The sequence below is a fragment of the Gastrolobium bilobum genome, unplaced genomic scaffold, assembly GCF_033153095.1.
Source record: "Gastrolobium bilobum isolate Gb01-03AN ecotype WA unplaced genomic scaffold, APGP_CSIRO_Gbil_v1 utg3209, whole genome shotgun sequence".
Taxonomy (NCBI): Eukaryota; Viridiplantae; Streptophyta; class Magnoliopsida; order Fabales; family Fabaceae; genus Gastrolobium; species Gastrolobium bilobum.
In genome coordinates, this window is record NW_026899772.1 from 591,414 (window position 1) to 614,212 (window position 22,799).

Genomic DNA, 22,799 nt, shown 5'->3' on the forward strand with positions numbered 1-22,799 from the left:
GACAATCAGGAATAAAAGGTGCTGAGGGTTGAGTCACGGGAGTAGGATTGATAGTGTTGATGGGGTTAGATGGAATAGGGTTAATAATTGGCAATAGGAAAGGGTCTTCAGGAAAATGGTTTAATGAGACAGTGACTTGTGCATTAGTGAATTGACCTTCTGAGGCAGAGAATGGAAAATCGTGCTCATAGAAGATCACGTTCCTTGAAGTGAAGATCTCATGGGATTGCAAGTCATAAAGTACATAGCCCTTTACTCCTTCCTTATACCCCAGTAGAACACATTTTCGGGCACGTGAGCTGAACTTCTGACGATGAGAAATGAGTGTGCTAGCAAAGCATAAACAACCGAACACTCGTAGATGAATTAATACAGGTGGCCTAGCATATAATAGCTCATAAGGTGTACTGTTTTGCAATAATGGACTACTCAATCTATTCAATAGATGCACAACATATAAAATAGAAAAGGACCAGAACTGAATTGGTAATTTGGCTTGAAACATTAGAGCGCGTGCAATATTGAGCAAATGTTGATGTTTCCTCTCTGCAATTCCATTTTGCTGGGGGCATTCAACACAGGAAGTCTGATGAGTAATGCCTTTGCTAGAATAAAACTCATGCATAGTGAACTCAACTCCATTATCACTTCTAATGGTTTTTACAGAAGCTGAAAATTGGTTTTCAACCATTGCAACAAAATTACGTAAATGATTTCTTGCTTCCCCTTTATTATGCATCAAAAGAGTCCATGTAAATCTTGAGTGATCATCGACAATGGTCAGAAAATACTTGTGACCAGTAATAGAGGGAGTGGAGAATGGTCCCCAAATATCAACATGGATCAGTTCAAATATTTGGGAAGCTCTGCTTGTGCTCAAGTCATAAGAAAGTCTTTTCTGTTTAGCCATATGGCAAATGTCACAGGGAGCATTATTTTTGTGAGTAAGAAAAGGAAACTTATCACACATGACTTTCAATACAGAGTCAGAAGTGTGTCCTAAACAAAAGTGCCACAGAATGGCAGTGTCTATGGACAAATTATTAGCATATCTATCAGTGGTAGATTTATTAAAATCAACAGTCTTCAACTCCTTATCATCTGTGCATCTTGACTCCAGGAAGAAAAGGCCATTGCATAGCCTAGCTGAACCAATCACTTGTTGAGACTGGATCTGCTTGATATGGCACATAAAGCCACGAAAAATGAGTTCACAATCGAGAGATTGAAGTAACTTCACCACTGAGATCAAGTTAACACAAAATTCAGGAACATAGAGAACGTTAGTTAAAATCAAATTTGGCAATAAGTGGACATCCCCTGAGTGACAGGCCATGACCGTAGAACCATTAGGCAAATTAATGGACACTGGTTTGATTTTATGCAGCAAAGTAAAGGATGAAGATGCACATGAGATGTGATCTGTGGCACCTGTGTCAAGAATCCAGTGAAGAGACGTCTTACTAGAACCTTGAGAAGGTGCTGTAACAAATGCACTTGAAGATGAGGCATGAATCATGTTGGCAGCATGAGTAATTGTACTTTCTTCTCCTTTCTGAGGTGGAGTTTGCTGAATCAAATTCAGCATGTTCTAATATTGCTCTTGAGACAAGACAACAGCATCTTGTGTATTATTTTGTGCATAAACTCCATCGCTTTCATGCAACACAGCATTAGCAGAAACATTTCTTGGTCTGGACTTAAAACCTGGTGGATAACCATGCTTTGCATAGCATGTATCTACCGTATGGTTAGTCCTCCCACAGTATGTGCACAATTTGGTTCCCCTCGGTTTTGCAAATCTGAACTTGTTAGAGTTCTGATTCATATCTCGAGCTCCACGTTGATCTGCAACATATGCTTTCGAAACCAAAGCTTCATTGTAAATTCCATTATTCACTTGACGTTCTTGTTGTGTAACTAGGGAGAAGGCCTTGTTCATATTCGGAAGTGGTTCGATCAACATAATCTGTGAACGAACATGCGAAAATTGATCACCTAGACCTTTCAGGAATCTGATAACCTGATCACGTTCCCTTGACTTTCTCACTTCATCTAAAGCACCACATTAACATTTCGGCAGTGGATGAAGAGTATCAAGTTCATCCCACAATGTCTTCATCTCAGTGTAATAGTCACTTACAGATTTTTCTCCCTGACACAAACGATGAATTTCTTCTTGGAGATCCGCAATTCTGAAAATATCAGATTGCGAGAATCTGTCATGGAGATCTCTCCACACATCAGCAGCCTTTTCGATCCAGAGAATTGACCTTGAGATAGATTGATCAATGGAGTTATGAATCCAAGATAACACCATTGTGTTGCAGCGCTCCCAAGAAGATCATCTTCGTTAGGAACTACAAAGCTTCCATTTACGAAGCACAGTTTATTCTTGGAGAGAAGAGCCATCCTCATGGCACGTACCCAAGTGTGAAAGTTACGTCCATTCAGAGGAGGATTGACGAGAGTTATTGAAGGATTTTCACTAGGATGGAGATACAGAGAGTTTAATGGATTTGTCAAGTGATCTGGAAGAGAACTCTGGTTCGCCATTGTTGATCGAACTTCAAAGCTTCAAAGGTTAAGGAAGGTAAAGTTTCACAGAAGAGAAGAATCAGAAACAAGATGAAAGTGGCGATACCAGAGCTCTCTTCAGAGCTCTGATACCATATTAGAATCCAAGAAACTCATAAGGAAGAATAGAAAAATGAATATTCACACTATCTGAATGTACTGTTACAGCTTATATACATGAAGCTCTGAAGTATAACCGAAAAGCTAACTAAGCTAACTACTCTAACTTCTTCCGTAAAAACAGGAATCAGTTTCAACTAATCAACTAACTTAAATTACACGTGGTCTAATTTAATAAGGCTCCAACCAATAAGAACTATTCTCATCAATGTGTCCATTTTGAATATTTTAGGGACCATGATGAGCATTTTTATTTGCTAGGAACTAAAGCGGACATCGTGAAATTTGCTGAGCACCAAAAATGATATTTACTCTAAATAAATTCAGATAAATTTTATCTTTTACCTGTTGGCAATGGTATTATGGTATATACGTTTTTGGAACAATAAAATAGAAGGTAAGAAAAAGGTGGAGTTCCTTTCTTTGCTGAGTTAAGAAAAATTAAATAATATTGAACCCAAGTTAAGAATAATGGCGGTTTGGAATATAATAAAACTAACCTACCAACTATATATATATAGACGGTTCACCAAATTGTTTATGTTGTTGAGGGTTTCACGCAAGAGGCAGCTGGGCCTGCTGTCCACCTTCTCTCCACTTATTTATTAAGTCAACTGGAAGTGAAATAGAAAGATGTCATGCATATATGTCAATCTTGAATTATTTCTTATGTTATAATTTTATTTTATTTTTCTGGTACATAAGTAATATCTGGAGATCTGATTTTAATAATGGCAATCAGAATCAATTGCATTTGGAAGGACAACCGCAAGAACTTTTGAAAACAACTGTTAAAAAGATCTCTTAATATTAACTAAATTCCAGAAACTAATACGTGTATAAATACCTGTATAAAAAAATTCAACAACAACAAAGGGGGATTTCAGTTAGGGTTCATTAAAAAAAAATCCAAATACATACGTAAATGCATGTGATTCCAATCGATTGAAGAAAGAGAGGCTGATGAAAGGACCAATCGATTTTAGCAAGACTTCTTTGTGGTTGCATGAAATTTTAGCTCCTATTCAAAGAGATACTCTAGTGTGTGAGATACCTTTTTGGCTAAAATGAGGATTTTATAAAAAAAATCTAGCTCGCGTCAGATATTCGAGTACATGAGCCATATCATGAGACTTGTACTCAAATATCTTAATATCATGAAAAGTTACAAGGCTTATGTACTTGTTACATAACTCGATCAATGGTCAAACAGGGCAGATGGATGAAAAATCTTAGTACGAAAACAAAATTACAATATTTATTTTAATTAGGAGCAAAAGGGTCCAAAAAATGGATTATAAGTTTTGTTTTGTTTTGTTTTTTTAAATTTTTTAAGAAAAGAAGCTCATATATATTGGAAACAACTTAGCTACTGCTAACAATAAATTATTGAGGGCCATACCATGATGATATTACCATGAATATGCAGGGAACAACCTAATTTATATAATTTCATGGAACTGCAACTAGTCACAATTTTCCTCCTCAACACTGTGTAAGGAACAGTTGTGCTAATCTTCACCCACCGTTGCCTGAAGTGTCCAACTGAAAAAATGTTCCTCGTTAAAAAATTGGCTTTTCTGTTATGAAATGCCTTTTATGTCTATGTAGTATTCTAGGTATTTGGGGTGCTGCAATATGGAGTATAAGATAGTGTGCCTATTAGATCAATTTTGGCATGAGGAAGAAAATAGACTGGAACATCCCCAAAGAAAATCATCCCTTTACTTTGTTCACTGCTAGGGAGACAAAGAGCAAACCTTTTGGCCAGTTTTTTGTGGGAAACATTTAGCTGTGTTAGGAGGGGAAAGGATATGGTTACAAATATAATATAAAATTATTTATCTATCTTAATTTAATAAATTAAGTTATTGACTTTAATTGGTTGCTTTATATGATTACGAAGATTTTTACGAGCAAATGGTCTAAAATTCAATCCTTTCCGTCCCATTTTTTCTTATAAATTCATATAATATAACTGTTGGCCAACTTCGCTAAAGCACATGCCTAACTTGGTGAAGGTGATGGAGTTTGTGGGTGTGACAACACAGTTGCACTTATCATATTTGGGTCGTTTTAAGGTAGGGGGCACATAGGGGACAAGTAAGATCGAGCATTGATCAGGAGATGAACAAGAAATTATAGACAGTGGTAATTGGCAATAACCCTGTTGAATATTAAGAACAAGAAGATTTATAAGTAATCTGTGTGTCTTAACTACACAGCGGATAGTCTATTATATAACTCAAAAGAAAGAAAATACAAAGAGATATACATGATGTGGGACTTCTATACTACTATTCTAAACTATTATTTACAACACTTTCCCTCAAGCTGGAGCATATAAGTCATATGCACCAAGCTTGTTACATAAGAGATCTATCCTAGGCCCTCTCAAAGACTTAGTGAAAACATCAGCTAATTGATCAGTTGAGTTAACAAAACTAGTGACTATATCTCCAGAGAACTTTTTCTCTAACAAAATGACAGTCTATCTCAATGTGTTTGGTCCTTTCATGAAACACTGGATTGGAAGCAATATGTAAAGCAGCTTGATTATCGCAAATGAGAGATGTTGTGCCAATGTCTCCAAATTTGAGTTCCTTCAATAGTTGTTTTAACCAGATAAGTTCACAGGTGGTTGTGGCCATGGAGCGATATACTGCTTCAGCACTTGATCTGGCAACTACACTTTGTTTCTTGCTTTTCTAAGAAACCAAGTTACCTCCAAGGAATACACAATACCCAGGTGTGAATCTTCTATCACTGGGAGAACCTGCCCAATCAGCATCTGAGTATCCCTCAACTCTGGTATGACCTTTGTTTTTATAGAGGAGACCTTTACCTAGAGCATTCTTGATGTACTTGAGGATACAGATCACTGCATTCCAATGATCTTCACAAGGAGAATTCAAGAACTGACTTACTACACTGACTGCAAATGAGATGTCTGGTCGAGTAACTGTCAGATAGTTCAGCTTCCCAACCAATCTTCTATACCTTTCTGGATCTGAAAATAGCTCCCCCTGATTTGGCATAAGCTTGACATTTGGATCCATGGGGGTATCGATGGGCTTAGCATTCAACAGAGTTGTCTCCTCTAGAATGTCCATAGCATATTTCCTCTGGGATATCACAATACAATCCTTGAATTGAGCCACTTCAAATCCCAAGAAATATCGTAGTCTTCCGAGATCCTTTGTCTGAAAATGATGACTAAGATGTTGTTTTAACTGAGTAATGCCTTGATGGTCATCACCTGTAATGACAATGTCATCAACATATACTACCAAATAAATAGATCCAGAGTCTGAGTGGCGATAAAAGACTGAGTGACCAGCCGCACTCCGAGTCATACCAAACTGCTGGACAATGGTGCTAAACCTCTCAAACCAAGCTCGTGGAGACTGTTTGAGACCATACAAAGATTTGCGGAGTCGACAAACTAGACTGGACTCCCCCTGAGCAACAAATCCAGGAGGTTTCTCCATATAAACTTCTTCCGCAAGATCACCATTGAGGAAAGCATTTTTGACATCCAATTGATAAAGCGGCCAGTGATGAATAACAGCCATAGTAATAAAGAGGCGAACAAACGCCATTTTTGCCACAGGGGAAAATGTATCCCCATAATCTTCACCAAACACCTGCGTATATCCCTTGGCCACCAAACGTGCTTTGAGACGATCCACCTGTCCATCAGGACCAACCTTGACAGTAAATATCCATCTACATCCAACAACAGATTTTCCAGAGGGAAGAGGAACCAGATCCCAAGTACCACTGCCATGAAGTGCACACATCTCGTCAATCATAGCCTGTCGCCATCCGGGATGAGATAATGCCTCACCTGTAGTCTTAGGAACAGATACAGAAGACGAAGAAGAAAGACAAGCAAAATGTGATGGAGAAAGGCGATGATAACTCATATTTATTGAATACCTGGGTGGAGGACGAATATTACGAGTACCTTTTCGGAGAGCAATGGGTAGGTCAATGTCGGAGGGCGGGACCGAAACCGCAGGAGTTGATGACGACAGATCTGAGTCCATAGGAACCTCATCAATGTCTTAGGATATGGGTGGATGTGACCAACGGTGATAAACCTGGAGAGGAGGATCTGGTGCTGGGACATATGGAGAAGTGACAGTAGGCGTTGGTGGTGTGGAATCTGGTGCAGGCGGTGGTGGTGTGGAATCTGGTGCCGGAACATATTGAATTGGAACAGAGGGTATAGGTAACTGAGTATCAACAGAGTCATAAGGAACGTAGGTGGAGCCAAAAAATGGCATAGACTCAAAGAAAGTAACATCCGCCGAGACAAAAGAGCGATGGAGACTGGGAGAGTAACATCGATAACCTTTTTGTGTCCGGGTGTAACCGAGGAACACACATTTGTGGGATTTGGCAGACAACTTGTCACGATTGGGACCGAGTTCATGGACAAAACAAGTAGAACCAAAAATATGAAGGGGTAAGGAATGTAAAGGCTGATGAGGAAACAAGATAGAGTACGGTACCTGGTTACCAAGGACAGAGGAAGGCATGCGATTAATGAGATAGCATGCGGTGAGAACAGCATCACCCCAAAAACTGGTAGGAACATTACCATGAATTAAGAGTGTCCGAGCTGTTTCAATAAGATGACGATTTTTTTCTTTCAGCAACCCCGTTTTGTTGGGGGGTATGTGCACATGATGTGTGGTGAAGAATGCCGTGAGATGCCATGAATGATTGAAATGGTTGAGACAGATACTCACGTGCATTATCACTACGAAAAGTGCGGATAGGAATACCAAATTGAGTAAGAATTTCATGATAAAACTTCTGAAATATGGAGAACAACTCATAGCGGTTTTTTAGTAAAAATAACCAAGTGTTTCGAGAATAATCATCAATAAAGGTAACAAAATATCTATAACCCCGAGTTGATTCAGTACGACTGGGTCCCCAAACATCAGAGTGAACCAAACTAAAAGGATAGGAGGCACGACGATTGACTCTATTAAGAAAAGAACTGCGAGTATGTTTCCCGAATTGACATGATTCACATTGCAAAGTAGACAACTTGGACAAACGTTGTACCATCTTCTGAAGCTTTGTAAGACTAGGATGACCCAACTGAGCGTGAATAGTGAGTGGAGAATTTAATACAGAATGAGCATGAGAGGAGCTGGAGAGCAGGTAAAGGCTATTGGACTCAAATCCGCCGCCAATTTTCCTCCCCGAATTTCGATCCTGTAAAACAACAGAATTTTGGGTAAAAGAAATGAGACAATCAAGAGAACGTATTAAACGACTAATGGAAAGGAGATTAAAGGGTGAACCAGGGACATAGAGCATATTATCAATAGTAATGGAGGGAAAGATATGTACTGTTCCAATCCCATGAGACTGAACCTGGGAACCATTAGCCATAGTGACAACAGGAAAATAACCGGAGGTAGAAAGAGAGGAAAACAAAGATTTATTACCAGAAATATGATCAGAGGCACCAGAATCAAGAACCCAATGACTAAATGATGAACTTTGAGTGAAACCAGCAACGCTATTACCTGTATGCACAACAGTAGCAGTGGAACCAGTGATCGTGAGCCTAGAAATATATTGAGGAAGGATAAATGAGCTAGAATCAGCCATGGATCAAGAACAATTCGCTGAAACAAAGATGTCGTGAACAGTAATGAAAAGAGGAGAAATGCTTCAGTGGGAATTTAGGAGCGGGCCTTGGACGGAAAGAACTGCCTCTTTGTAACGATCACAACTGTGGGTGGTTCGCCGGAAAAAGTGCCTAAAAAGTGATCGGTGGTGGCGGTCAACGGCGGTCAAATGGTGGTCCACGATGCTGGCAACCTCTGATGACGATGGGTCTTGCGGCGTTGGGTAGATCGGCTTCTTCTGAGTCCGTTGATGTACTTTTTGATCAAAACGGGCGCCGGAAAAAATTTTCGGTGGAGGATGGTGGTGGCAGACGATGGCCAGAAACTGACGATGGTGATAGTTTCCGGGAAGATTTTTACTCGGTAGACAGTGGGTCTACCAGAAAGATGCGGATCTTGTTAGGCTCTAGATACCATGTTGAATATCAAGAACAAGAAGGTTTATAAGTAATATGTGTGTCTTAACTACACAGTAGAGAGTCTATTATATAACTCAAAAGAAAGAAAATACAAAGAGATATACATGATGTGAGACTTCTATACTACTATTCTAAACTATTATTTACAACAAACGCCATAAGAAAGGGGCATTAAGGTCAATCACATAGTTGATAGTGATGCTAGGGAGAGAAGTGTTGGTGTCTTTAGTAATGGGTGCTAGCAATGAAATTTTGTAAGGTTGACGAGCCAAAACAGTGAAGGAAATGAAGGCCAAGGAGAGAAGGAACATTCGCGGATGATGCATTTTAATGCAGTTGATGTACTTGGTAGGTATGATATGGATGAGAATGATCACGTCTGAAAATTCAATGGAAGATTTATAGGCTAAAAGTTTTTTACTTTAGACAATGACTAAGAATCTTTGATACAAAATGCATACTGGTGGCTGGATTTAATTTCCCTGTGCCCCATTACTGTGCGAAGGCAAAGCCAAGTTTTTTATATTGACACAAAAGAGGGATTAGATTGTGTGCAATCAGGATTCTTTTCCACTCTTTTTTTTAAAAAAAAAAATCTATCTTAGCATGTGAGTTGGGATATGTGTATAATACTGACACTGGTGCCTATGTTTGCACATGCAGACACAAAACTTTGAGAATTTTTTTTTTTAAAGGGGTGGGTGATTTAGGTAAGTTAAAAAAAAAGATTTAGGAAGATTGAAAAAAAAAAAGAAGTAAACATAGACCCAATCATAGTAGTTAAAATTGGGATCTTACCTAAAATTAGAAGGAGGATAAAAAAACATAAAATCGTAAAAGTGTTTGGAATTTTGATGAAATCCTTTTTATTAAAAAAAATCGTAAAATCATAAAATCACAGATTTAAATCGGGATTTTAACTAACATAAGCCCAACCCAACCAATTCCTATAATTAAAAGTTTAAAGCTTAAACCCTACCTCATTGTTTTGTCTCTTCTTCTTTTTTTGAAGAATAAACCTTATTAGCTCCAAACCTTAATAGACATCGGTGATTCCTGAAATTCAATCTTTATCAAGTGGAGGAGAATTGTACGAAATTTTTCACGTTTTTTTATGAAGCAAAAGTGGCCAACTTTGGATCAAATAGACATCAACAGAAGTGGATTTTTGATCATTATTTTTTGTATGTTAAGTTAAAGTTTTCTTTTCTTGTTTATATATTTTTTAATACATTTAAAATTTTCTTTAAAAAAAATCTTCGGGGGTGCTGCCCCCAAACCCCCGCCCTAAATGTGTAGACATAAAATAAAAATTCTGGGTCCACCACTGTGTATAACCACGTGAAAATGATTATATGTGTGTAATTTAAAATTTAATGTTCATGATCATCGAGATCAATGTTGTCAAACTCGAGTTTCTACGTAGAAACGGAAAGGGGTGGTAGAAACGTAAAATGTAGAAACGATACGAAACGTAAAGTTTCTACTTCTATTACTTAAGGTCAAGATACAAAATTATATATATATATATATATATATGCATGTAAAAAAAATATTACATAATGAACATGTGTGTTGAGTCACTTATCTATCTTAAAAGAAAAATTATTTTTCATAATCAAGTATCAAAATTATAAACAGTGATAATTAACAAGTAATGGGAAATCAATCTGCTCTAACTGCTTTATACACTCTGTCGATTTTGGATCATCGCTCATCAGGATATAATTCCACTTCTTTCAATGCACACAATGATCCAAAAACACAAAACGATTCTCATAGCATAACTTATAATAGAATTGCAGCTTTATAAGACATAATTATAAAAAACATATCTCCAAACAAAAAGATAATAAGATATTGTGAATATGATTTGGGGAAAACGAAAATTAGTTTTTTTTTTTAGTTTTTTTTTGTAAATTCTTTTTTTATTATTAAATTTTTAGTTTTAATTAAAAACGGTAAAAACGGTAAAAACGTAAGTTTTTACCGTTTTTACGTTTTTACACGGCGTTTCTACCAGTTTTTACCAATTATAATTTTTACTTGAGTTTTAATACGCACCACTCTAGTAAAAACGTAAAAACATAAGTTTTTACATTTTTACACTAGTTTTTGACAACAATAATCTAGATAATATCACATTATTCAGTAGTTAAATTTGTTAAATTCATATTCTACAAAAGTTAATAAACAATATATGTATCACACAAAACACACAACGCGAAAACTATATATGCACACTATCATATGCTTGTATACAAGTTTATATATAGTTTTAGCGATAATGTATTAAATTATTATTACGATATATAGCTAGAATTAGTTTTCAACAATATTTCTAGCAAGTTAATTAATTATTAGTTTCAGTTAAGCAGCAATCTTCGTCAAACAATTATATGACTATTAAATGTGCCGGCAAAATATGAAAGTGAGATTAATGTAACCCCTTGTCTTCGTTATAAGAGTATTCCCACTTTAACAATGTTATAATGGAAAATAAACATATCTGAAAAGAAGACTTTGGCTTAATAAAAGCATTTATGTGCCTCTCAAACGGATTAATAATGCTTACGTTACATTATAATATTCTAATTAGTCAGACACTTAATGTGTAATTATTTGTTGAAGTGTAATAATCCCAGCTTCCAGCCTGGGGAGGGGTGACTGAGTTCTGAAATTTCAAACCTTTATGATGATGACTCAAAGCAATTTATACAACAGGATAGTGACAGTCCAAGCTTAAAGAGTCCCAGTCAAATAAATGACTTGTCAAACCAAGAAACAGCAAGAGAAAGGTCACTGGTCATGCAATAGAGAAGATTTGTTTGTGGGGCGGGACGGTGGTCCCTCCTAAAAATAGAAAAAAAGGAGAAACGGAAAGGGAAAAAAAAAAAAGAGAGTAGAAATAGAAAAAAAAATTCCATTTATAGAAAAGAGACCATTGAATAAATGGTGGTCATGTAGCATGTTAAATTCTTTCCATGCAATATATCATGCATTTACAATATTTTTCTATTTTTGTTATCTTCAATATCGTTATAGTTTGTTATTTTTGTAACAATCCACTAGGGGAATATCTAAAACTATTTTCATTTTTCTAAAAAATATTTTCAGTACTACCATCATATTGAATATTCGGTCCATTATTATAATATGGGGAAAGTGTGTGTCAATTAGATTGACACACACTATGTCATTTTAAGTCAAACGCTGTGTTTTACAATGAAAGTTTCTTACCTGCTCGCGTCCTCCACTCTTCTTCCCGCGCGTTCTCTATTCTTTCCTACTCCACACGTAAGTTATTCATCACCTTTTCCCACCATTCTCATCTCCATTCTGATCTCTGTTTTTCTTCAAGTTCCTTCTCTCCAAAACACCTGATTCAGATTCATCAAGAAAAGACATCAAGCATAGCAAAGGAAATACAAAAATGGAAGAAAAAAAAAATAGAGCCAACATAAAAAGGTGATGCCAAAATCCCATTTCATGAACACGTTACTGTTACAATTTATTTTATTTTTTAACTTGATTCACATTATACCTACAGGTGTTGTGCTCCTCAAAGTTTAGCTTTTTCTGATTTTTTTTATTTTTTTATTTTAGACCTTTGAAACACTTAAGGGAGGAAATGTCGGCTGCTACAAATATTTAGGTGTTTGAATTCCTTCAGGTTTGTTTTTTATCCCTGTATTGAAGTTAAGTTTATGTAATACACTTTTTTTATGTTGGATTTTCTTCCATTTCTGCTATACTAAGATATTTTGATGGGTTTAAAGTTTACAACTTTGGCAAGAGATTGTTTTTTATTTTCAGTTTTTCATAGACCATTTGACAGCATGCTTAATTTGGTATGAGTGTGTTTATTTCTCTCTCTTTTTTTGTTAAAAGTTTAAGCTGAAATGACTGGACTTTGTTAAATATATACATCTGTTAAACCATAACATGGTAGCCACAAAAACAAGATAATGCACATGAAGCTTTTCACAGAGCCTTTGACAACATGCTTATGAATTTTTGTTTTTTCGTATAATTGTTTTTATCAATGAACATTTGACAGCATGCTTACTTTTTTTTTTCTTAAGATTATAAAAAAAAATTCCAGTGAGAAACTAATTTTATTTGAATGTCAACCTTGTTGTAACATAAAGTTCAAGGAAATTCTTTTCTTTCTAAATGTCAAGTTAATTTCAATTGAGGGTGTTAAGTTTTTTTGGTTCTTGTCAATATAGGTTGTGAACAGCTATTGAAGACTTTGACATGAGTTCGTTATAATGGATCACTCTCAAATAACAGCTATTGAGGACATTGACATGAGTGAGAGCTTAATTTTTTATGATGACATTGTTGATTTAGAGAAAGACAATGCTGAGTTTGTTGATTTGGAGAAAGACAATGATGAGTTTGTTGACAATGATCAATGTGAAATTATGGAAGACGAAGATAGGGATCATGTGCAAGATAATGCATTTGAAATTGTAGGAGATGATAACAATGAATTCAGTGAGACTAATTTTTTATGTAGGGTCTTTGGAACCTCAGGAGAAGCTTATGATTTTTATAATAATTATGCAAAAGGTAAGGGGTTCGGAATACGTAAGTAGTTCTCTAACAAGAGTGCAAAAACACAAGAAATATATAGGTGGAGATATGTGTGTTCAAAAGAAGGCGTCAAGAGAATAAATGATAAAGCAGTTAAAAGACGAAGGGATACAAGGACCAATTGTTTAGCGATGTTACAGATAAAGTTGGTGGATGGAGTATGGAAAGTAGAGAAGTTCAATGATACACACAATCACCCATTAATTAACACTCCATCAAAGGTGAAGAAGTTTCCTTCTCAGAATGAATTACGACGCTCAAAAGTTGCTAAATCTCTTGTTTCTATGCTTTATGAGGAGGGTTTAACTTCTTCAAAGATCTCAAAGGTGGTGAACGCTATGGACAAAGAAGTTAACATTACTCCAGCTCAAATCACTAGTATTATATCAGTTCAGCGAAGGAATAATGTGGGGCGAGAATGTCAAGGCATCATCAAGCACTTTCAAAGGAAGTCTACTCTTGATGGATCTTTTTATTTTAATATACATTTGGCGGAAGATGGAACGTTAAGAAGTGTATTCTGGGCAGATGGTAGGTCGAGAGCTGCATATGCTCAATTTGGTGATCTCCTTGTGTTTGATGTGACTTATCAAACAAATAAGTTCAAGTTTCCTTTTGCCCCTTTTGTTGGGGTTAATCATCATGGGCAATCAATTTTATTTGCTGCCGCTTTGTTAGAAGATGAAACGGAGGCAACATTTACTTGGTTGTTTGAACAGTTTCAAGCATGTATGTTTGACAAGTCTCCTCCTGCTATTATCACTGATCAAGATAAAGCTATTGGAAAAGCAATTGCCAAGATATTTCCCACAGCACGACATCGTTTCTGTGCATGGCACATGAAAAAACATGTTATGGAACATACTCAAGCACTACGCGCACAATTTAAGGAGAGTTTTGATGTTGACTTTCGTGCGTGGTGTAAAAGTCCAAGCATTGATGAGTTTGAAGACAAATGGGAATCATTGAGGACTAAATATGATATCAAACCAGGTACTTGGTTGTCTAACATGTATGCTTCACGTCATCATTGGGCAAAGACATATTTGAAAGATACTTTTTGGGCCGGAATGACCACAAGTGGCCGAAGTGAGAGTATCAATGCATTTTTTGATGGATACGTCAACTCCAATACAATGTTAAATGACTTTGTTACCCAATATGACAAAGCAATCAAGTGTAGGAGGGATGCCGAAGAAGATGAGGAATTTAAAACTAGAAATACAAAAGCAATTTTGGAGACTTCTCACGAAATTGAAGCAATAGCTGGTGAGCGCTACACGAGAAAAATATTTAATATCTTTAAAAAGGAGTGGATGGAAGCTGTACTTGACTATGAGCATGAAAAGATGTCAACGGACGAAAATAAAATCAGGTACTATTAAGAGTATATGTTAAATTGACTTAATTGATGTAAAAGATTTAAAGTGACTTTCTCTTATCTTCCTTTTTTTTTAGGTACAAGGTGGGGTCTCACATAGTTGATAAAGAGTGGTGGGCAATTGTTGACATTCATTTGACAGAAACCTTCACAGCTAATTGTTCGTGCGCTAAATTTGAGACTATGGGAATTTTGTGTAAACATATTCTATACATCATGAAGAAGAAAAAAATAAGAACCCTTCCTGAAAAATATATTTTGTCTAGATGGACCATGAATGCAAGTTATAAGGTTGAAAATCTTGTAGGCGATCATGCTGAAACAACTACTAATGAAGTTAGTGCATTGTCCTTGTGGTCGATTCTCTCCAAGTGCAATATGGCTATTGATGAGTCAAGAGATTGTATTTATGAGATTAAAAGGTTTGATGCATTTGTTGTTGAATTTATTCAACAACAATTGGAAAGAAAAAGGAAGATAATTGAAGATGAAGCAATTCTCCAAATTGTTCCTTCTTTAACTCTTGAAATTGTATCGCAAGTTTCTCTCATTAATTATGTGCGTGATCCCATCCATCCAATCAAAACAAAAGGGCGTCCGAAGGTTGCTTCACGAATAAAATCAAGCCTTGAGTTGTCTTTAAAACAACAAAAGACTTGTAGTTATTGTGGAGGAAAGGGTCACAATAAAACCGGTTGTCAGAAGCATAAGGTATTTCTTTCTTAAGATTTTTTTTATAGCTATGTTTTCCTTCTTAAATTTGATAATTAGTTTATGATATTTCATTTGTAGATGGATGTTGTAGGGGAGAAGCAAAAGGAATAATATTTATTGAACATATTTTCACTGTGACATTTTGGTAAGCACTAATTTATTATGAACTATCTTTTGAGTTAAAAAGAAATGGATCTCATTTTTTTTTCTTTTTCCAGGTACAAAGATACATTTTGGTAAGCACTAATTTATTATGAACTATTTTTTGAATGTGAAAAAATAGCTAATGGTTTTCATTTATTGTGATTTTTCAGGTACAAAGATAACTATTTGTATTTGTTGGGTTATGTATATTTATTACATAATATTTTGGTATCTGGTAGTTAGGTTGTTGGATGGGTTCAATGTAATTGTAGGGGCTTTTTTTTGTGTACATAAATATCAATGTATTTTTTTGTATCTAGGATAGTTAATGATAAAGTCAATGTAACCTGCATATATCCTCTATTTTTTTGTGTACTTGTCCATTGTGGTTTACCATATTCTATTTCAATTGAGAATCTCAAGTTAAATGTAGCCTGTCATGAAGAAATTTTGTTGTCAGCATGTTTTTTCTGCAATAGCAATACCATCCAAGCTATCAATTGCTCAAAAAAATTGATCTATATACTTCAACATTCATCAATCTTGGTTGAAGGATCATTCAATCCCAAATACAAAACTAACATTGATATAATTAACTTATACATATCACGATTCTATAAGAATATATACAACTTCCTTTACAATTGTTGTTCATATAGTATTTCCCACCCCTTGTATTTCTTCAACAATATTCCTTTATTTGCAGTGCTTCAAGTTATCCAATTTGTTTTCCCTTCCTGTCCCATTATTTCTCTTATCAGCTTATTTCAGTTTTTGCTTGAACCGCTGCTTCCGGTTGGATGAATTTAGATCTTGATGTTTTGATTGTGAAGGAGGCGCTCCATGTAGCCCCAAATAGATGTTCTCTTCCTTCTTAGCCTACACAAACAAATACAGTAAGCATACACATTTTCCAACCAGTTCCATCATCTATCAAAATGCATGTTTGTCCCAAAAAAATTGACATCCCAGCTTAGGAAAATAGATAGTGCTAAGATGCAATAATTTGATATATTTACCTCATTGAAATCAATAGCGAACGAAAAGACATAAAGGATAGACTGCTTAGTATTACCCCAGTTTTTCTGTAAGTAGCTATAATTTCTTCAGGTGTTCTAAGTCTTGGTTTTATTTCATCATTAGTCCCACCTTGAAGTAACTTTTCCCTATCATGTATTTTTTTATCTGCAGGCAAAAGGAAGATACTGTCACTATCACTAATCTTTGCAGTTAAAATATGAAATTAAGTTTTGAAGGAGATTTACCTTTCTGTTTGTTTTTAACATCAAGAGATGAGGTAGAAGCCTCCCATTTCGGGCTCATCTATTTCAATGTCATCTGTACCAAATTAGAGCATGTTTTGAGGTTTTGTTTTTTACAGTACAAAGTGTGGTGCGCACTGATTGAAGCAAACTAATGGAATTGAAGAAAAGAAAAAAAAACGTTGAGACACATACATGATTACAAGTGTACCAAAGATGCCATTATCAACTTCTTAGAGCTTCTATAATAATTGATTGATAACAGATTATATCTAGAATTACTCCAAAATAGCACGGTAAAGCACCAAATTAAAAAAAAAAAAGGCTAAGATCATGATGAAACCCGAAATCCCAGAGTTTTCCAAATTCAAAAATCGGATCGAGTACAATACATAGGAGCACCTCTGACAAACAAAGTAACAGGACAAAACTAAACCCACCACAAAATTGACAAGATAACAATGCCACAGGGATCATCAACTTGACAAGTAATAACACAAGTGCAGAAATCAAAGTGGGTAATGGAGGTGGGGCGATGGTGCTGGTGCAAATTCTGACTCCCTCCTAACAGATGTAGGTGGGGCAATCAGAGGAGGGAATTCGTGTGGCCCTGCAGCATCATTTAAAATATATTTATAAGACATCTCAGAAATTACAACTTACTTAGTGTTGTCAATTTTATTTTATTTTTTCAGGGAGTTGGGAAGAGGGAAGCAGATTAAATTAGGAAATGCATCTAGAACTAATTACAGATTGCTATACTTCCGGCCATCAATTTAATCTGGATTATAATGCTAGGCATACCAAACCTAACTCTAGTTTGCGCAATTAGAGGCTATCATGAAGAACCGCAAAGCAAAAAAAAAAATGGAATTGAAGCAAAAATTATATACCCCATCGTCTTCTTCTTGTTCAATAGGAGGAGTGGTGCGCACTGAAGATGGGTCCATCGTAAACTGATGACCATGGATTTGAACGCAAGCCCGATGGGAAGATCGAACCAAAATTGATTCACCTACACCGATCTCGTGAAAGAATAAAAACTAAGGGAAAGCATGTGAAAGGGGATAGGAATAATGGAGGACATATTTGGCGTACACAACGGGTGGGAAGGAACTTGAAGATAAACAGAGATTAGAATGAAGATGAGAATGGTGGGGAAAGGTGATTTCAGTGAGAAAGGAGAATGAATAACTTAGATGTGGACTAGAGAAAAATAGAGAGGACGCACACAGAGCTGTGGAGAAATTTCATGGTAAAACGCAGCGTTTGACTTAAAATGACATTGTGTGTGTCAATCTAATTGACACACACTTTCCCCTTATAATATATGCATTTACTCTGTCCACCACTTTACAATTTATGTATGTCACGTATATCTCTTTGAAATAATGTCACATTACTTATTCTATTTGTAATAATGCAAAACCAAAGAAGTAATCTCTTTGAAAGAGGAACTCTGAAAATATAAATACATATACAAAGAAGTAATCTCTTATTTCATGATGGTAATTACTTGATTAAAGTAAAAGCAATGAATACAGTAAACTTGTTAACAAAAGACATAACCAAGTTACTAGAACATTAATATTTTCTCTTATGTCATATTTTCTTGTCTTTATCAGAGCTATCCCTCCAACAGTTGAATCAATTCTTCCATTGGATAAGGGTAGCTTCAATTTCCAGCAATAACCATTTCTGAAAATGGCAACAGCACAGAAACAATCTACCAAGCAAACCTGTCTGCACCAATCCACAGTCGCTGACTGAAAATGTTCAAAATCTGAATAAAGCCAATCCGTATTTTCCATCTCATAGAAATCAAAGAGATCAGTTTCTGGGAAAGATTCATTACAACTCTGAGAATCAAAGTCCTGCATGCATCCCTTCATCACATCACCTGGATCAATGAAGCTATAACCAGATGGACACTGGCAACTCTTGCCTCCATCAGGAGTACAATAGCTGTTGAACCCACAAGCTCCATTTCCTGCTCGTTCAGTAATACTCATACAGATGTTTGAAGGTATAAAGGACACAGATGACCAAGCCTTCTGCCATCCTCCTGTATTGGAGCTACTACTCTTGGGGTAGACATAGTGCCTGAAGACTCCATCATGTTCAAGGATTGCTCTCTGATAGAATTCTTGAGTAGAGGGAGCATGTGATGATATCATTTGAATTATGCTCCCATTATTTGCACCTAGGAAAATATACCCAGTATTGTTGAAGACCAATGAGAAGCCACTGCCAACATCCTTGGTATTCCAATAAAGATAATTTAGAGAATTCAATGGGAAATTTGTGGTGAAAAGCGCAAGAGTCCCATGAGTGTTTAGCACAAACTGGAATCTTCCACTTGAGTAATTTGTCTCAAGATATCTTGCAACAAGAGTACCAGGTTGGTTCAGAACCTGTCCTGGTAAAATTGTGTCAGTTGGTTGATTAAAACTCTGCCACAAATATTGAGAATTTTTGCCTGCAAGAACAAAGTTGCCAGTATCAAGCATTGCTGCATAAACAGTTCCACCACCTGAGGAACCAGCAGGCCATATCTTATTGCCACTGGGATCACTGAGCAAGAACCATCCATCTGAGGTAAGCTCAATTTTTGAACCCTTTGGTGCAAGGTTTTGTCCATTGGCTGACCAGACAATGGTTCTTTCTGGTATTTTGTTGAACCAAATGGATAGTAAGAACCCATTTTCCTCAATCTGTTGGAACCCAAATGCAAAGTCACCAGATGGTGATGCTGCCCATGAGGAGTTATCTGCTTGTGCAGTGAAGGAAGTCCCCAAGGAAATGTTCCCATAAGTTTGAGCAACAGTAGAAAACGGAAGTAACGCTAGGAAGAAAAACAGCAAGAGATGATATTGATGATCAAGAGCCATTACGTGAATGGATGAAATTTCTTCTTGTTATGAAACATAAATGGCAACTGATTCTTAATTCTAAGCATCAGTTATTACCATATATTTATGTATTATGTCCATAACAAGAGGAAAATGTGGAATAACGCGTTGCTTAAAGCCAGATAGATTTAATAAATGATAATAGTTTACTTGGTGCATGAATCAGAGCAAGTAGGGTGAGTGTTGGAAATTTAATGAAAAATAAAACTAATAAAAAAAAACCAAGACTGCATTAATATTATAAAAAAAAATTCACACAACCACTCTTCACTTTTTCTCTTTAAAAGTGCAAAGGCACTTCTTCTTTTAAGCAATTCTAATTTTTATTCATATTACAAACATATGTTATAATTGTCAAAACGGGCCAGCCCGGCCCATTAGGCCCTTGCCCGCGCGGACCAGGGCCATAAAGCCCGCAGGGCCAAAAAGCTCACATATTAAATAGCCCGCACGAATCAAAAAATTATATAGCCCCACGGGTTAGGGTCAGCCCGCTAGCCAAAAATCAATTTGTATACATATACAATATGAATATCTATAAGGCTCTGTACAACAGTGATTATAAAGGCTCCCTTTAGAAAAAAAATATTATAAACCCACAAACATAATATAAATGTAGTAAATGCCATAAATTGCTAAGAGACAAATCAAAGTTTATATGATAATAATAAACCCCAAAAGTATTAATCGAAAAAATTATATAACTTTTGTAGAATTATATAACTTTTGAAGTTGCTGGTGACATTCAAGTTCAGATTCATCAGTCATGAGAGGTTCATTGCTATTTTGGCCCAATTGCCTAAGTATAGCCTGCAAAACAATAACATAACGATAGAGGACAAAAATCAAAACAAATGAAACCACTAGAAACATAGTAAAGTGAACAGTTTACAAACAGAATCTACACTTTTTGTTTAAGGATCCCACTCCATAAGTTGAAATCATACCTGAAGTAAAAATGAGCCTTATAATAAAATCTCACTTAAAAAATCCAAGGAAAATTGATATTATTATCTCATGCTACAAAACCAATTTTAACCTAAATAGTAAATACTAGCATAGAAATTACCATCCAATTGGTAAGCATCCAACATGAAAAATACCCATCTGAGAAAGAAGAAGAAAATATGAAATCAGTAGAATAGGAACCATCACCTGTTGTTGCTTGGCAACTTGCTCCCTCAATTTGCTAGCTTGCTTCCTTATAGCATCCATTATTCTCCTTGTTACAACAGAAAAAACAGTAACTACCTTGAAGTCCAAACAGGAAATTATGAGAAAAACTTGTTTTCAATTCATTGAAACAGAAAAACCAAGGCATGGATGAAAAAAGATGATTGATTACCTGTTCCAATAATTAGATGTGCAATAACTAGATGATTGTTCTCTGTTCCAATAAAATGTCTTTCCAGATAGAGATTTCCAATAATTAGAAGACAACACCACACAACATAACAAACACAATACAAATGTTATAATAATGGAATGAATGGGTTATAGGTGTAAAAGTGAAAATGCACGCCTCAAGTTTCAAGCTGAAGCCCTAAACTCACAAAATTTCTATGCGCGAGATAATAGAAAGAGAAGAACATAAATTAGAATCGATAGAAATTGGAAGAAGCGGTAACAATGAAAAAGAGAGAGAAGATACTTGAGGGTTAATATAGAACAGTTATTGTTGTGTCCTCAGAACCGCTGAATATCAAGTTCCCAATCGTTGCTAAACAAAGAACAGCAAAACGGTGACCCTGCAAGAACCATCCATGGTTGAATCTACAGCACAATCTTTCCTTCTCCCAGAGAACTGTGAAAGTGTGTAGTTGCCACAGACAGCCTGAAGAATTGTTTTATTAGCTTAAAAGATGAGTTATACATGAAAGTTTAAAAAATGTTATTTGGTTAGATAAAATTTTACCAGAAAAATTAAGTTAAATAACTGAATATGTGTGTGTTTGGTTGAAAATAAAATATTGATGAAAAAATTTAATAAAATTACAAAAAAAACCCCAAAGAGAATGGAGGAAATCCTCCCTACAGAAACAGAAAATAATGGAGGAAACCTCCTTACAAGACCAGAAAAATTAATCTAGAACATGAACAGGAAGATCAGAAAAATATGAGCCCAAGGTGACCTTCCTCTTAATACTCAATTTCCATGCCTCCTCCCTTCTCTCTCCCCCTTATTCTCCCATCTTATCCCTTACTCCTTGCATGTATACAGAGTCTTCTTATCCCCTCTCCACTCTAAGGCTTGCAACTGTCTGATGTGTTGCTCTCATTTTCCACCATCAGATCAATATGCTATATTTTTTAGTGCAGATCCACTTGAAATAAGAGATTGTCAATTAGTTTATCTCAATCAATTAGTTACTCTCGTTCTTAGAGGCTGATGTTCGTCTTCAAGGTGGTGTTCCCCATCAATCGGTTTTTCTCACGTGTGTGGTTAGGAAGGAGGGGTTATGTGTCGTGCCTTTCCAACCCTTTTTCACTTATCCGATTTTTCAACCCAATATCACCTGTTCAGAGGGCTTCTTCAACAATGCCAAAATCGGTTTTTTACACTGCTTCCTGGAATGCAAGGCAAACGGGATTGATGGCCAAATTTACCAAAAATCTTCAACCAAACATGGTTTAATCAAATTCCCACATGCACTTAGCCAGCAAAATTTTAACTTCTCCCCAACCAAACACTACCTAAGAGTATTTATTACAAGGACAACAATAGAGTAATATAATGACACCTAGTACAAGAACAACTACAATACAATGACACCTATTTTTAGAAGCTGTGCGTAGGAAAGTTTGATATTTTAACATTCCCCCTCAAACTTAACTTTGCCAATCATTTCTTTGAATTTGTTGAATACATCTGTCTTCAATGGTTTTGTAAATATTTCTGCTAGTTGCTCTTCTGTTTTGCAGTAGACCAACTCAACAACTTTGTTCTTGATCTGCTCCCGTATAAAATGATACTTTATGTCAATGTGCTTGCTTCGGCTGTGGGAGAC

At 35.9% G+C, this 22,799-nt stretch overlaps 2 protein-coding genes and 1 long non-coding RNA gene across 8 annotated transcripts; 1 reads left to right on the forward strand and 2 right to left on the reverse strand.

The window, feature by feature from the left end:
* Positions 1-13,509: 13,509 nt before the first annotated feature.
* On the forward strand, positions 13,510-15,584 carry LOC133293316 (protein FAR1-RELATED SEQUENCE 5-like). The gene is made up of 4 exons (XM_061491864.1): positions 13,510-14,753; positions 14,837-14,919; positions 15,067-15,470; positions 15,552-15,584. The coding sequence occupies exons 1-4, from the start codon at positions 13,510-13,512 to the stop codon at positions 15,582-15,584; spliced, it is 1,764 nt and encodes a 587-aa protein (XP_061347848.1).
* Positions 15,585-16,126: 542 nt separating this feature from the next.
* Positions 16,127-18,234, reverse strand: LOC133293379 (uncharacterized). Of its 3 annotated transcripts, XR_009749051.1 has the most exons (5): positions 17,773-18,234; positions 17,320-17,489; positions 16,883-16,955; positions 16,693-16,802; positions 16,127-16,496 (listed from the first exon to the last, which is right to left on the reverse strand). It is a non-coding gene; the product is annotated as an uncharacterized LOC133293379 (long non-coding RNA). The 3 variants fall into 3 exon arrangements; XR_009749049.1 differs by having other exon boundaries at positions 16,883-17,489; XR_009749050.1 differs by having other exon boundaries at positions 16,637-16,802; positions 16,883-17,489.
* A 142-nt stretch (positions 18,235-18,376) lies between these two features.
* Positions 18,377-22,373, reverse strand: LOC133293358 (G-type lectin S-receptor-like serine/threonine-protein kinase LECRK3). Of its 4 annotated transcripts, none has more exons than XM_061491921.1 (4): positions 21,443-22,373; positions 21,137-21,195; positions 20,947-21,013; positions 18,377-20,601 (listed from the first exon to the last, which is right to left on the reverse strand). In XM_061491921.1, exon 4 carries the CDS (start codon positions 19,768-19,770, stop codon positions 18,400-18,402), a length of 1,371 nt encoding a protein of 456 aa, XP_061347905.1. In that variant the 5' UTR covers positions 19,771-20,601; positions 20,947-21,013; positions 21,137-21,195; positions 21,443-22,373; the 3' UTR covers positions 18,377-18,399. The 4 variants fall into 4 exon arrangements, with proteins under 4 accessions (XP_061347905.1, XP_061347904.1, XP_061347903.1 ...); XM_061491920.1 differs by having other exon boundaries at positions 20,947-21,042; XM_061491919.1 differs by having other exon boundaries at positions 20,947-21,625; positions 21,924-22,373.
* Positions 22,374-22,799: the final 426 nt, after the last annotated feature.

Excerpts from the sequence above, each read along its gene's own strand:
- LOC133293316 (XM_061491864.1), top strand. The coding sequence starts at position 13,510 with ATGTTACAGATAAAGTTGGTGGATGGAGTATGGAAAGTAGAGAAGTTC. Across the intron at positions 14,754-14,836 it reads ACGGACGAAAATAAAATCAG|GTACAAGGTGGGGTCTCACA; the intron begins GTACTATTAAGA and ends CTTTTTTTTTAG. Across the intron at positions 15,471-15,551 it reads CCGGTTGTCAGAAGCATAAG|ATGGATGTTGTAGGGGAGAA; the intron begins GTATTTCTTTCT and ends TTTCATTTGTAG.
- LOC133293358 (XM_061491919.1), bottom strand. The coding sequence starts at position 19,770 with ATGGCTCTTGATCATCAATATCATCTCTTGCTGTTTTTCTTCCTAGCG.